Source organism: Malania oleifera, chromosome 9 (genome assembly GCF_029873635.1).
Source record: "Malania oleifera isolate guangnan ecotype guangnan chromosome 9, ASM2987363v1, whole genome shotgun sequence".
Taxonomy (NCBI): domain Eukaryota; kingdom Viridiplantae; phylum Streptophyta; class Magnoliopsida; order Santalales; family Ximeniaceae; genus Malania; species Malania oleifera.
In genome coordinates, this window is record NC_080425.1 from 41,866,759 (window position 1) to 41,882,817 (window position 16,059).

Here is a 16,059-nt window from a genome sequence, read left to right on the forward strand (position 1 = left end):
CCCCCCCCCACTGAAGCATCACACACATCTCGACTGCAAGATTGTGTCCTTTTTTGTTTTTCTATTTTTCCTCATTTCGCCATTGAAGCTCATTTAGTGAGTGCATGATTGGACAAATTGTTGTAATCTGATTGTTGAAATAAAACATCTCTTTAATCATTTCTTTAAAGTTGATCTTGGTGTTGTTATTATACATGGTATCAGAGCTGAAGGCTACTAAGAATAAAAAGATATAATTGTTTACATGTTGCAATGGCAGGAACTTCATCTTCAGCTACTACATCTCCACTAGCACTTCGGATACGTCCACCAGCATTCACAGAAATAAAGTTAGACGATACGAACTACACTGGAAGTTCAAGATGAGTGCTATTCTGGATTCATATTAACTACTTGATATAGCTCAAGGTATGGATCCAGAACCGATTCGCACGCCTGATCCCACCAATCCTAAGGAAATCATCCCTCTAGATGTTGCCCTCATTAAAGCTTGGAAGAGGCGAAATGCAGATGCACTTTGTGCTATTGTCACAAGTGTATTTGATTCTGTACTTACGTTGATCCAACATACATCCAAGGCTGTAAATTCTTGGAATGGTATGAAGAATCAATATGAAACGAGGAACCAGATACGCATTCAAAACTTGGAGAATCAACTTACTGTGGAAAAGCTACATAACAGAGAATTGGCAGAAGTATTCATCACCGGAATCAAAAAATTTGTGTGATAAGATGGCGGCAGCAGGCATAGCAAAGACCATTGAGAAGTTAGCTCAAAGATGTATTCAAGTGTTGCCATCAAAATATGATAGTATGGTAACTGCTCTTAACACACGAATTTGAACTCCTGCACTAACCTTTGAGGAATTCTGTGCTTTACTGCTAGAGGAGAAGATGAGACTGAGAACTAGAGAAAATGAAAGTAGCAGTGCTTTCAACGTGCAGATCAAAGGCAAGGACAATAATGTTGAAAATAAGAAGGGAAAGAACAAGAAGAGATTTTCTGGTATGTGCTACTATAGCAATGAAAAGGGGCATGCATCCAAGGATTGCAGAAAACGTATCCACGATGAAAAGAATGACATTATTGACCTTATAGGTCACACCCTATTTTTATAATGACAAATACTCTAGTATTTGATGACTTTCAAGTTTGTGTGCAGGATCATATTAAGTTGAATCATATTGATTGCATGCAGTAACTTGAAGAAATATGAAGACCCGACATATTCATTATTTGTCTTAATTTATATTATTTAGGTCTGTAATAATCTCTGTACGTCATGCATGTAGGTTTTGTAAGCTCAAAAAGACCGTAGTTTGACCTAAGAGTTCGATCGATCGACGCCGAATTTTTGGGACTATCTCAAAACGAGCTCAGAAAGACCCTAGTATGAATCAAAGTCCCAACACTCTCACATATATCATACAAAATACAAGAGTGTTCAAAATGTGCTTAAATTGAATATTTCTAAGGAATTTGAGATAGCTCGGGCGACCGAACCCTAGGAGTTCAAAACTCCTCGGGTGTCCGAACTGTTGAAGAGTCAATAGTTGACTTGGACTCTCGGGCGACCGAACCATTTTGTGCGTACTGTCCACGGGCGCCCGAACCCTTTGAAAGGGACATTCCACCAACTTGGGCTACCAAGAGATATAGTTCAAAAAGAGACCCATGTGACCGAACACATGAGTTCGGGCGACCGACCCTATGACTGGGCACCCAAAGTTACGAACAAAGGCTACTGACTTTGATTCGGGCCACCGAACTTCAACACGGGCGACTAAACTGATTTTAAAAAATTTTATTCCTGTATCTGTTCGGGTGACCGAACCACGGTTCAGCCACCCGAACCTCGCCGGGTTAAAATTAATTTAACCGAGGTAAAAACGGGTTAAGTTGGGTTAAGTGTGTTTAAACATTTTGAATCTTTTTTAATAATACCCAATAGGTCCCAAATGGTTATATTTTTTTTCTTATCTATAAATATGGGTTCATTTGTGAGGATTAGTATGAGATTAGCCAAAATAATTAGCAAAAATCATCTCTATCTCAAAATCCCATTTTGTCCAAAATACTCTCAAATATTTATTCCCTTGATATATCTTGATATTGTGAGAGTTTATTGAGTTGGCTTGTGTTTATTAGATAGTGTTAATACTTTCATTTGATTGGTTGATTGTGATATTATTTTTTGGGGAGTTTGGCCTAGTTTTATCCCCCAGATTTCAATATTATAAATCTTGTGTTGGGATAAACTAGCAAGCTTAGGATATTTACATTATTATTGCATGTGTCCAATAACTTGGTTTTTGTTGTGCAAAGATTTTTCAAACAAGTAAAATATTTTCAAACTAGTACTGTGCTTATTTCATTGAGGAAAATCTTCTTACTAGTTTGATTATCATATTCATATCTTTGGAATATTGATTTGCTACTGAACTGTACTTTGCTTAGATTCCAAGATACTGCTTGTTTTGAACACTCTTGAGCATATCACTGATTAGAGCATATTGAGTGTCGTTAGCATAACTATTTGCATCACTGAGCTTACATGACTTATATTGTTTATGTGTATGTGATTGCGCGTATTGGGTACATATCTGCTTTACATGAAAGCATAATCATTATACCATTTGAGTGAACATATTGTTGTATTTCTAGGCATGGCTTGAGGGGGCGGTAATCTAGCCCGATAAGGATTGTGTAAAGGTTGGGGTCAGCCCTGTGAATTTGACCTAAGGCCTTCTCCGCCCCGCAAAGATAATTTGTAAAGGTTGAGGTCAACCCTTTGCTAATTGACCTGGTTATATTAGGTGCCGCTCCACCCATTAAGTAAGCATTAGTGGAATCCTCATGCTTGCAAGCTAGAGGCGGGGATGTAGGCATAGTTGGCCGAACCCCGATAACATATCTGGTGTTGATTTTATTTTTTGGCAATTTACTTTTTGCACTTGTATGTTTATATTTATTGTTTAAATATTTGATTGGGATTGTGAATGCATAGAAAGACCCTAGGTTAAGTAATACTGCTATTAAAATGATTGACCTAGGAATAAATTTTTAAATACCCAATTCACCTCCTCTCTTGGGAATACACCAAAGCTAACAAGCATGTTGAAGCCTACGTGGAATGTCAGATAGGTAGCAAATTATGCTAAACCAGAATTAGATTTTTTTCATGGTTACAGAAGAAATGTGCTTAATTTCTCAAAAAGTACCAGGAGATTGCTCATGGGTACTTGAAAGTGGAGCTTCCCAATACATGACCAGCAAAAAGGAATGGTATGGTTTCCTTAAGCCTTTACATGAACCTATGAATGTGATAGTCAGAAATAATGCAAAGTGTCCAGTAAAGGGCACTAGATCCATTTCCTTAAAAACCATGAATGACCAAGGTAAAACTCTTTCAGATGTCCTTTATGTTCCTCAAATTAAAAGGAATCTTTTATCTGTAGCTACTATCACTGACTATGACTATGAAGTATGATTTATGAAAACAAAAGTTGAGATCATTGATAGCAATGGCAGCATTGTGGGTGAAGGTATTCGAAAGAATAACCTGTATGAGTTTGTGGCACTTGCCACATTAGCTAGAGATACAACAAGCAGACTTTGGCATGAAAGGTTTGGACGCATCTCTTATGCAATTTTGAAGGAGATGCAGAGAAAGGAAATGGTGATTGATTTGCCTGTAGTAGTTGATACTGTAGAGCCTTGTGAAGCTTGCATGCTTGGCAAGCAACATCGTATGTCATTTCCACAAGAGAGCAACAACAAATCAAAGCTTCCTCTAGAGCTGGTACATATAGATCTCTATGGTAAAATGACTACTCCTACACTAGGAGGATATTTATATTTTATGTTGTTAGTCGACGATTATAGTAGAAAGATGTGGATGTACTTTCTTCGTGATAAGGCTGAGGCTTTTGTAAAATTTAAAGCATGGCATAAACTGGTTGAAAATGAGACAGGTTTGCATTTAAAGAAACTTCGAATAGATCGAGGAGGCAAATTCACCTTAGGGGAGTTCAACAATTATTGCAGTGCATTTGGCATCAAGTGCCAATTGTCGGCACCAAAAACTCCACGACAAAATGGCGTTGTAGAACGGTGAAATCGCATTGTGATGGAGATGGCTAGAGCAATGATGAAGGCATAAGAGCTTCCAAAATCGTTTTGGGTAGAAGCTGTAATGATCTGGAAAAATTTAATGATTAAGTAATTAGGAAAATGATAGATGGAATAGATAAATAAGGAATAAAGGGGGGAAAGGGAAAATTTTGGAAAAAGGGAACAAAAGACCTCGTCGACGAGTTTCATGTCCTTGTCGATGAGTTTTGTACTAAAGATCGTCGACGAAGTTCAGTTCCTCGTCAACGAGAAGATTCCGAATGAGCAAATTTCATATTTTAAGACTCATTGACGAATGAATCTCCTCATGGACGAGGTTCCTTCTGTGACTCGTCGACAAGGCCACATGGCAAAATCGAGTATAAAAGGGTTTTGGAAAACTTCTTGGCGAAGAAATCATATTTTTCAATGAATTTCTCTCTCTAAGACGTCCCGCTGCCTTCTCTCTAACTTTCTAGCCCAAATTCAACCCGAATCAACGATTGGAGACCATTACGGTGTTCTAGGGAAGATTCTCTACACATCTAACGGAATAATTTTCTAAATTGGGCTTTTTAGGAAACGCTCCTAGGTTGAGGTAAGGGTTAAGATTCTCAATTTTGGGTTTTTAAAGGTTTATTTGAGGTTTATAGGCTGAGAAAATGCAGAAATAGTAGGTTATTTGAGGTTTTTTTTTTTTAATTAAATTAGGGTTTTTGAAACAGGGTTCGAGTGAGCGTCATAGGCATCTTTTGGGGATTTTTTGCTAGCGTAGTTCAAGAAAGTAGGTAAGGGGGAATATATATATTAAACCAGATTTTTATGAATTAATTGGAATATGAAATATGTTATGAATATACATGTAAATGTTTTTGTATGGATTAAAAATACCAACCATTTAAATTATGATTTCTGAGCCTAAGACTGTTTTATTAGATATGTATTTGTAAAAATGGACTGATGAAAGTGAAAGATTTTTCAGAATAATTACGTAAGAAATTAAAGGTATAATTTCAGTATCAGAATAATAAATGAGGGTTGGCTTATTTTACAAAACATATTTGAAATATACTGCTAAATTGTGTGGCATGAATAAAATGGAAATTATGTGATGAATTATAATATGTAGAAATTAAAATTTTGTGACCAAATTGGGTAAAGGGGTCCTTTGGACAATTATAGAAAAAGTATTTTTTTCTAGAAAAGTACTTATCTAAATGTAAGTTGGGATTGTTTATTTTAAGAAAATTTTTAAATAAGTAGTTTTTAGAGAAATAATTTTCTAGAAAATAGTTGTACTCCTAAAAAAAAAAAAAATTGTTTGGAAAAGCACTAATTGAAATAAGTACTTATTTAAGTGTAAACTAAACACTACTTATTAATACAATTACTTATAAAAAGTACTTTTCTGAAGAAAAAAAACACTTATTTTTTTAAGACATTCCAAACAGGGCTAAGTGATAAGTCCAATAACCATTCTTGTAATTAACAATTGAAACAAAGGCTAAGTGTCTTCTCACATGGGATATTTGAAGGGCTGTTACTTTCTTTGTCTCGATTGAATTGATCTTCTTAAAGGAAAATGATGAAATGATATTGATTTGGAAGATTGAATAATAAAATTAATAGTGAAATTTAGCTTATGTCCTTGAAATTTGAAAGACGTTAGTTCTTTTACTTTTTGACTAATAATTTGTTTTATATCTGAAACAAAAATTTAAAGTTATTTTACATTCCCAACAATGGAAAAATATCAGTGATCGAATATTTCATTCATTTTTCTGTCAAACAAGGTAATTTTGCTATTGTGATTTTTGAAACAAACATAATATGTATGTAATAATATTTCTAAAATAACCCGATTAACCCCCAAACCCAAACTTCTATTTGGAAAACGCAGGCTATTGTTGATATAAAAAACAGTTAAACAATTTATTATCTTTAAGAATTATGATGAGTAAATTATAGAAGAGTTAAACCAATAATAGTGTCTAATAAGAATTATTGGTTTGTTTCTTATCTCAAAGTTTAAAATTGAGACTGGAAATGGATTGGAATGACCTAAGCAGAAACTTCTAGTATTAGTTTTAAAGGGACAGCATTAATAAGAATGTTGATTGAATTCAGGCTTACGCTAATATAACATCCCTACTAGCCAATACAATCATTGATCTTGCTTACCTATGTCACAATCATCGATCTTGCTTACCTATGCCACAATCATTGATCTTGCTTACCTATGTCACAATCATGGACCTTCAATCATCTATTTTCTTGCATACATTGCCATTGTGACAAAGGATCCACCTCTTCAATTGGAGCTATCCCTAGCTTCTCATGACTATATTTATTCCTTTAATTTTACTTGTTTTTACGTGCCAAGATCGGTGTCAATATTTTTTATTTTTTAATATAGTAAACTAGGGCTGGCTCTTCATTAAGGCCATTGAGGTGCTTGCCTAGGGCCCCAAAAATTTTGGAGCCCTCAAATTTTTTTTTAATATAATAATGTTAACATTATTTATATCTACTAGCTACTGTATCAATACTCAGTACTGCACACAATAAAGTATATGCGCCGATATGTATATATAGATTATAGACCTGCGCATGGTCTCTCTCTCTCTCTCTCTCGGGATTTAATTTAACTGTTCATTTCTCAATTCATTACCCCATCCCCATGCATGTATTCACCATTCTCCATCTCTGTTAGTTTCATGGAATTCACGTATTTGGTGGGTGGAGTACACAGACAATGCAGTTAAAATTACTTAATGTACCTAAAAAAATTAATTTTAAATAAAAACAAAAAAAAAAAAACAAAATATTAAGGATCCTTAATTAAATCATTCGCCTAGGATCTCATATTGGGAAGAGATGCTCCTGAGTAAAACCATCACATGCACACGGCATTTTCAGAGAATCTCCCAAATTGGAATGCTATATTTGGAATAGGATACCATTTCAATTAGATTCCAGCATTACAAAAGAAATAGGTAGAGTTATACATTCTCATTGCTGTGCAAGAATATTAAATTTGCAAGAAATTCTAGACGTCCACGTAAAATTCTTAAAAGATGAAGGAAATGTAGGGATAGAGAATTCCCAAGTTCACATTCTCAAAAATTCTTAAAGATTCTCTAAACCAGACAGCTAGCTAACATCAGTTTAATGCAATAAATACAACAGTATTTACAAGAATAATACCTTAATCAGTACTAAGTCTTCAAAGGAATATTATTTCTTATCTTCCTCATGCTGACAGTTCACTGTAACCACACAATTGGTGGCTCTAATGAAGCTGCTTAGAGAGAAGGCACAGCTTGCTTTGTCAAATCACCATTTGTATATAAATTGACAACATAATTGAACTCATCACTTCCATTCCCAAAGATGGAACACTAGTTTAAAACATTAGAAAATGATGTTTAAAGAGCGGGAAGCAAGAAACTCTGTACCAGCACACCAGCTTAACCAGCTTAACCAGCACACCAGCTTAAACTCATGCTGACAGTTCACTGTAACCACACAATTGGTGGCTCTAATGAAGCTGCTTAGAGAGAAGGCACAGCTTGCTTTGTCAAATCACCATTTGTATATAAATTGACAACATAATTGAACTCATCACTTCCATTCCCAAAGATGGAACACTAGTTTAAAACATTAGAAAATGATGTTCAAAGAGCGGGAAGCAAGAAACTCTGTACCAGTGCATTTCATCATTTCACTGGCTAATCATGTGTTAATATAAAAGTGATAACATTGGATGGCTTATGAGCATTGGTCAATATACAAGCTTGTCTGCTGAGAAGGATCAATAAACTCTAGATGGCTGCAAATCCACTTCATTTGAGAGGTGACAAATCAAATACACATTTAATAGTTACTACTTGTGTACGGCCTTCAAAATTGAGCTAAGTGGTGTAATGCTCTGAAGATAATGCTCTAAAAGGTATTAAACTGTACCAAGAAATGTCTATTTTGCAACGCTAACTGCAGATGTTTTCCCTGTTAACAGAAGCCTAGCTGCCAGTTGTTTGGTTCAGTTCCCTTCTAAATAACTTCTTTTCTTTTCTTTTCTTTTTTCTTTTTTGAAAACTTCACAAGCTTTCATAAAGTGAAATAGCAACAACCAAGAGCACTAAAATCAGGAATTATAATAGAAACATCAGAGCATGTTGTAAAACCAATCAGAAAAAAATTATCAAAGTTGATCATAATGTCAGCAGTTACGCTTTCATAAATAGGGAATCAGAAAAGAACATTTCTAAAACAAGGTTCCCTATCAGCTTTATTCTATTCGAACAATTTTGCGATTCATGTATCTAAACCTGCAAATCTCTTCAAAGAAATCATCCATACTGTTGTGAGTGCTCTTCATTTGGAGAATCTTTATCACCATCTTCTTTAGACTCTTCCCATACTTCACCAGTGACTCAAGCGTGCTCATCTTCTGTTCAGCGTTTAATGGCGATCTTATCGTGATCACGGCTTCCTCCAAACACGGAATTACAAAACTTGAATCCACCTAAAAAAGAGATACCTTAAACACATTAGCACCTGAAATCTAGAAAATCCTCCAGAAAAATTTTTAAAAATATATGTAAAAAAAAAAAAATTATGTTATTGCCTACTGACATTTTTCAGGCTGTTCTTCTGGCAAAGAGCAGCAAACATGGCACCATGAATGTCAAACTTCTGAAGCTTAGGATGGTTATTAAAGAATTCAACAAAGTCAATCTCTGGGAAAGGCTGGAGGGTATCAAAATCCCCAGTGAATTCCACCTTCATATAGAGATGCTTCACCTCACTTGCCCATTCAAGCATTTTTTGAATGGCATCCCAACTCCATTGGATCCCCCTAATTGATAAAAACTCTAGAGATCCAAGATTTCTAAAATCTACCATGAAGACTTTCCCTATTCACCAAGAGAAAAATACCAGTTAGGGGCAAAACCCAGATTAAACACGGGACTGAAATTAATGTTCTCAAATAAAAAATTTCATAAAAGGATATTTTGATAAAAATTACCAGAATTATTGGCAACGGAGAGAATCTTTAAGCAACGGGTCTCATGAACCCTTATCCAACCACAACCTTGCACCTCGAGAAATTCAAGCTTCGTGGAAGTGAGAGAAAGGAAACAGTTTCCCGGGCCATAAAAATCAAGCTTACAGTGCTCCAGTTTTGGTAACTCAATTGAAATTGATCTCAACCCTTCACAACCAAGTAGCAATAGATGGGTCAGATTAGGACATGCTCGAAGTGCATCAGACAGTGCAGGGTCCTCTAATCTCACACCAACTATTTCAAGATTTAGAAGTTTGTGAAAGACATCCCACTTGGGCGATTGAGTCATTAGAACACCCCAAAGCTTTAGTGACTCCAGATTCCTTGCAGCTCCAATGCAATCAATTTTCGAGGGATTTTCAAACCAGACTTGCTGCTCAGAAAGATTGTCCATGCGGAGCTCAAGATGCCGGAGGGATGGGCCTGCCAGTGCCAGCCAAGAAGCAAGGCCTGCACCATAGAAAGGACAGTATACAACCAGCTCTTCCAATTGAACAATAGAGGCAATCATATTCCCCACAATATTCTCAGGACTGCCCCGACTGAAATGGTTGTCAAAAGAATTGCGGGGGAAGTAGAGGCTCTTGATGAAAGGAATGGAATCCTTCCACCGCTTGGACACACAAGTGCACGCTGCCACATCCCGAGCGCTGCTTATATGAGACAAAATGTATTGGACCAAGGCATCGGGAAGAGAGTCCATTCTCTGGGGACAATGATCAAATAGGTTATCATCAATTACCCAAATTTCCAATAGAAACAAAATTTCTGAGATGGAAACAATTACTTTCATGAATGTATCAAACGAACTAAATGACTAGCCTAAAATTCGTCACCATCAGCAATGCAAGAATGCTAACTTCAATGTGCTTTCCTATCTTAATCATTCAATAAACAAGAACTCCGAAACTGTAGTATGAGGAAGCATGTAGTTCATCATATCGTTCATGCGATATTAATTTGCAAGGATCTCATGGAAAGGTGCTCGTAAATAAGTTGATTCATAACTTCGTATGCAGAAGCTAAAAATCGAAGTGCATTAAAATCCATGAGACACAAACATGTGGAAAAGGTGTGTTCCAGGACAATCCCAGATGAGATTAAGAAGCTTTCATTGGGGGGATGTAGATTTATTTATTTATTTTATTTTTTTGCATATCTAGAGAGAGAGAGAGAGAGAGAGAGAGAGAGAGAGAGGGAGTCGTCACCTGCGAGAGTGTCTGAGATTGCAGTTGCGATGAAGAGGCTGGTGCGGACTGCGGCGGTGATGAATATTGAAGAAGCTGCTCTGCTACTGCGACGAAGATTGAAAGGCAACAAGCTGCTGCGCAGTTGCGATGAGGAAGCTAAGAAAGCCAAAGAGGCCGAGGGATTTATAGAAATTTGAAAATACGGGAAAGGGGGGAAAAGGGTGTTTTGTTATTTTATTTTTATCTTTTACTGTAGAAGTCTTTGGAGGGTTTTGTCGTTCTTTTCAATTTTTGAACCCAAAATATCAAAATCTCAACGGGCATGAACCCTCCGGTTCCGATGGCCCGCTTCCTTTCAAAATTTTGAATTTTTGACCGTTTAAACATTACAAGTTCAAATACGTCTTTCAGCCTTCTTCATTTCTAATGTGAAAAATGGTTTCAATAAATAATTTTTCAATAATTACAAAAGTACCACTTTATTTCCTAAATTTCTAAGATTTTTGTAAGAACTAAACAAATAATAAGAAGAAAATTTTCTATTTTTTCTATATGACATTTCACTCGAATTTTTCTATACAAATTTGAATAATTTTAAAATAAAGTGTCAATTTTATAATTATTAGAAACCTAAAAATAAAAAATAAAAAATTTTGCATAAATGAATTGAGCCTAAAATTTTTAGTTGGAGGTTGTAGGGAATTAGCACGAAATTCCCAAATCCCACGAGAAACAAAATAGAGAAACATACGCCAAAGAAAAATCAATCACAAGCACAAGACAATATTTACGTGGTCCGACAATTTTGCCTAAGTCCACTAAGTTACAGGGATTTTACTATAATTTGGAAGAAAATACAGAGAGTACGACTATACAATACTTCCCTCTCTCCCTCTCTCAAGAAGTGCGATGGTTGCGAAACCCTAATCACTAAAACAATAATTTTATATTTTGCGCACAATAATGGGCTACAAAACAGGCCCAAAAAATTTTCCTAAGGGCGTTGCCCCCAAACCCCCACAAGTACGGTCTATCAACCCAAGTCGCAACGCTCATGGACTAAGCCTTAGGATAGAAATCTCTCATTAATAGAAATGTCGGGTCATTATCCAGATCAAATGCAATGTTGGAATTGGTGTATTCCCAAGAGGGGAGGTGAATTGGATATTTAAAATTTTTGTCCTAGGTTAAACTACTCCAACAATAGTATTTCACAACCTAGGGTATTTCTAAGCATATACCAATTGGGCAGATAATATGCGGAAATTAAATTATGCGCAACATTCACAATATATCGAATATAACATACACGTGTAGGAATATAAAGTGCTGGAAATTAAAAGTAGACACACGATATGTTATTGGGGCTCGGTCAATACTGCCTACGTCCCCTCCTTGGCTTGCAAGTCTAAGGTTTCCACTACAACTCACTTAATGGGTGGAGCGGCACTTATTACAATCAGGTCAAATTAAAGCAGGCCTGACCGCAATCTTTACACACTCTCCTTGCGGGACGGAGAAGGCCCTAACAACTGATCCTTATTTGCTAGATCAAACCCCTTTAGGCCATGTCTGGAAAACAATCAATGAATATGAAAATTTTCATACAATTTAAGCGCTTCTACACAAGCACACACACACACACACACACACACACACACACACACACACACACACACACACACACATATATATATATATATATATATTTTACAATACAGTCCAGATAATTATGCACTCACAGATGATAAGTATTCAATGCTCAAGTGAGATCCAATATGTAAACTCTCCAAAATGTGTGAGTGAATGTATATGTGAGAGTTTCAACCTTTGATTCAAGCTATGATATTCAACAAACAATTAATCAAAGAAAGTTAAACACAATCCAATTTTAACATCTCAAAGTTTTTGTAAATGAAAAGCACAATAGATATTTTGGATTGAGTCTTACAAAACCAATATCAAAGACTATGTGCAAGCTTTCAAGTCTTGCAATATGAGTGCCAAGACTAAAAAGCAAAAATCAAGATCTTCCCAATTGAATATTTATGAAATGAAATATCATGGGAAAGATCAAATAAACAAGAACTCTCAAAATGGATTTTCAAAATCGTATGCTTATGTGAGAGTATTTGCCAAAGGAATGATATGTAAGAGTGTATGCACTAACCACAATCACTTCCCTTTAATCTTGCAATTGATTTGCAATAGATGGGAATAACTAACACTTACTCTCAATTTCAAAAAAGATGTTTACAAGAAAGTATGAATGAGAGATTTCAAAATATGAGTTCGGAATGAAAAGAATATGGCAAAAGAGTATGAGAAATTTGAAGGAAATAATATTAATCACTTTTGCTAATTTAGTTACTAATTAGGTCATATGAAGTGCTATATATACGAACCCTTAAAATTTTGACCGTTGGGGACCTATTTGAAATTTTGCAAAATGTTTAATGACCTTTTAACCCCATTTATTCTTAATTACCACAGTTAAAAATATGAAACCCAAGAGTTTCAGTTGACCGAGTTATAGGTTCAGTCGCCCAAACAAACACATACAGAAAAGGTACTTTTGAAGTTTGGGTGCCTAGTGAAACATTCGGTTGGCTGAGTCTAAAGCGATTTCCAAACTGCTCGAAGTTTGATCACCTGGCTCTAAGTTTGGTCTACTGAACTTCAAGATTTGGTCGCTCGAGGATAAATGAACGTGAGGTTTGGGCGCCCAGGGCAGGTGAAAAATTCTTACATATAGGTCTAGTCGACTGAGAACACTCTGTTCATTTCAATTCGATCATCTGACCTTTTGTCAATATTTTGAATTTTTCATGTTCGGTCGACTGAGGCATTTTCAATGCCAAGGTTTGGTCGCCCAAAGCCTTCTCATTTTTAGAACCTTAAGTCATATTTTAAATCATAAGTTATTTTCCTAAGAGAAGTGCAGGGTCCTAGGGTCTCTCTGAGGTTTAGGCTTTTTAATTAGACCTAAAAACATGGCATCGGTTGACCGAAGGATGCCCTAAGGTCATTTGATTCCCTATGGTCAATCTACAGTCATGTTGAGCATTAAACCCTATCATGCATGCAGATGCATTATTACAGACCATATAAATCATTACAGACCCAAAAGAATAAATGCATTTGAAAATGAAGTACAAACAAGTCTTCTTCTTTTTCTTTTCATTTTCCCATTGAATATGTACGAACCTGACCCGTGATATATGGAATAAATGAATAAGAAAAGGGGTAAAACAGTAAATTGAGCAGGCTTCATCGACGAAGCCAGAGTTTCGTCGATGAAAGCCTTTCTATTGTTCGGTGATGAAATGGAGAGGCTTGTCGACGAGGAGAGGCCGAGAGATTTTGGGAAATCCAGAAATCTCAGACTCGTCGACGAGGTCACCGCTACATCGACGAACTCCCTCGATTGACTCATTGACGAAGACGCCGCCTTATCAACGAGGTTGGCCAAGTCAAAGGTGCTATAAATATCCTTTTAGTTGCTTAGACGCTAAGATATCAATTTTTTTCTCTCTCTCTCTCTAAGAACTCAAAGCCACACTCACTCTCTCTAGATTTCTTTTTCATTCATCATCAGAATCGATGATCTGACATTACTACAAGGATCAGGGAAGGATTCTCTTTGTGATTTATGGAACTGACCTTCGTTTTGAGGTCTTTGGGTTTTGTACCAAAAATTGAGGTAGGGCTCGGTTTTCATTTCCATTTTGGTAGATATGTAGAGAATGGAAGTGTGAGTATTTATTGTACTATGGATTATAGGTTTTGGGAACTCGGTTCACTGCTTAGGAGCCGTAGAGTTTGGGTTAGATTTTCATGGAAATGTAAGGGGTTTCTGTTTATATCGGTTATTTTTGAAATCATAGGTAGAACTGTGGTTCATGATCCTGTGTATGTTTTGACTAATTATTTGGGAAAATCTAACGGGTGGAAATTTTAGGGTTTTCATATTACTGTTTTGGGAAAAGGGGGCATTGGGTAGCATCTCTGGTTTCGTTCGAAAACCGTGGATATATTGTGTTATATATTGTGTTATGGAGATGGTCATGCCTTGACTTGTTTTAAGCTGTATTTTTGAAAATCATAATTTTGAGATTACCAAATGAGTGTGGAATGTACTGTTATATGAATATGCATAAGTTGTGATTTGATGAAATAAGAAATAGGAACATGTGTTCCGAATTGTTTCAGGTTGTGAAAGAGTGTCCGACTCTATATCTAAGGGTGTGAAATACCACCTACTAATGGCAAGAGTGTTTGGTTCTATATCCGAGGGCATGAAATATTGTCTCTTATTGGCTGATCACCGAAGGGTGTAGATCCACCAGTTGTACCGGTACGATGCCATAGGAGCCTGGGGCTACGCTATGTGCTGGGGATGCCGTGTAATGTGGGTCGACTTCATGCCAAAGGGTGTGATGACACCAAATTACTTGATCATGTGTGTGTTAAGTACTGTTTCGTGGAAATACTAGAACTGAACTGTGTATATCTTATATGTCATGATAACACTCATATGCCACACACCAATATAACCTGATTCTTCCTTAATGAGAGGTGTCTCACTCCTATCATACGTACATGTTTTCAAGTCCTTCGAGTAACCGGAACTAGATTCCTTGTGTTGGGAGTGTGGTGGTCAGTTTACTGTGTAGAGCACTTGTGTAAGTACTTGGACTGTAATAGGGTTGTCATTTTAGGTATTGTGGGCACCCTGGGTTATGTTTTTTATTATGGAGCTTAGACTCTATTTGTATAGACTTTGGTATGATACTATGTATGTGTACAATGAACTTTTCCTATGTGTATATGTCATGTGTGTGAATGGTATAGGGTGTACGGGAACCCCACGGGATCGGACCAGGTTGCTAGGTCTTGTAGAGTTGGTTAGGTGTAGCTATGTGTACATCATACCAGAGTATAGAATGTAAGAAATGGGTAGAGTAGGTCGAGGGTTGTTTTGTTGCTAAACAGGGACTCGTTGGTGGTGTTCTGTGTTTTCATAGGAATGACGAGTTTAGTAAAATCATGGTAAACCATTGATGGTTTTGCGTCGATGTGATAGGACAGATCTGGACCCATAAGATTAGTAGTTAACATGGTTAGATGTCAATGATTGTGTAAATTGTACATGACATAGAAATTATAATCGATTTCTATTCTATTTTTCAGAATGGAGCCAAAGGATAACAACTTGGATAGTGGCTCCGAGGAGACCGCTAGCGATGAGTCTCCTTCTATGCCTCGAGGGCTGACGAAGGAGGTTCTGCGGGAGATCAGGCGGAGTGTTAGAAGACGTGAACGTTCTTCTACTGATGCGGGGTGTACCATCAAGAGGTTCACACGTATGTACCCTCTGACGTTTTCAGAAGGACATGATCTGATGATATTGGAGGATTGGGTTGAGGATACCGAAAGGATTCTGGAGGTGCTACACTGCACAAATAAGCAGAGAGTCCTCTACGCTACCTTCCAGTTGTCTGGGGAGGCTGGGCATTGGTGGACTGCAGTGAGTCTACTGGAGAAGTAGAGAGCCAGTCCTATAGAGATGACATAGAACCACTTCAAGGAAGTGTTCTGGCCTCCACATGCAATGCTAAGGCAGATGAGTTCTCTATTCTGACATAGGGAGATATGACGGCGCAGGGGTATGTTGCTCGATA

The 16,059-nt window shown here is 36.8% G+C and overlaps 1 protein-coding gene across 1 annotated transcript; it reads right to left on the reverse strand.

Annotated features, from left to right (window-relative positions):
• Window positions 1–8,324: 8,324 nt before the first annotated feature.
• LOC131164131 (F-box protein At1g10780-like) lies at window positions 8,325–10,544 on the reverse strand. Its single transcript, XM_058121111.1, has 4 exons — window positions 10,394–10,544; window positions 9,147–9,891; window positions 8,753–9,033; window positions 8,325–8,642 (listed from the first exon to the last, which is right to left on the reverse strand). The coding sequence occupies exons 2-4, from the start codon at window positions 9,886–9,888 to the stop codon at window positions 8,406–8,408; spliced, it is 1,260 nt and encodes a 419-aa protein (XP_057977094.1). The 5' UTR covers window positions 9,889–9,891; window positions 10,394–10,544; the 3' UTR covers window positions 8,325–8,405.
• Window positions 10,545–16,059: the final 5,515 nt, after the last annotated feature.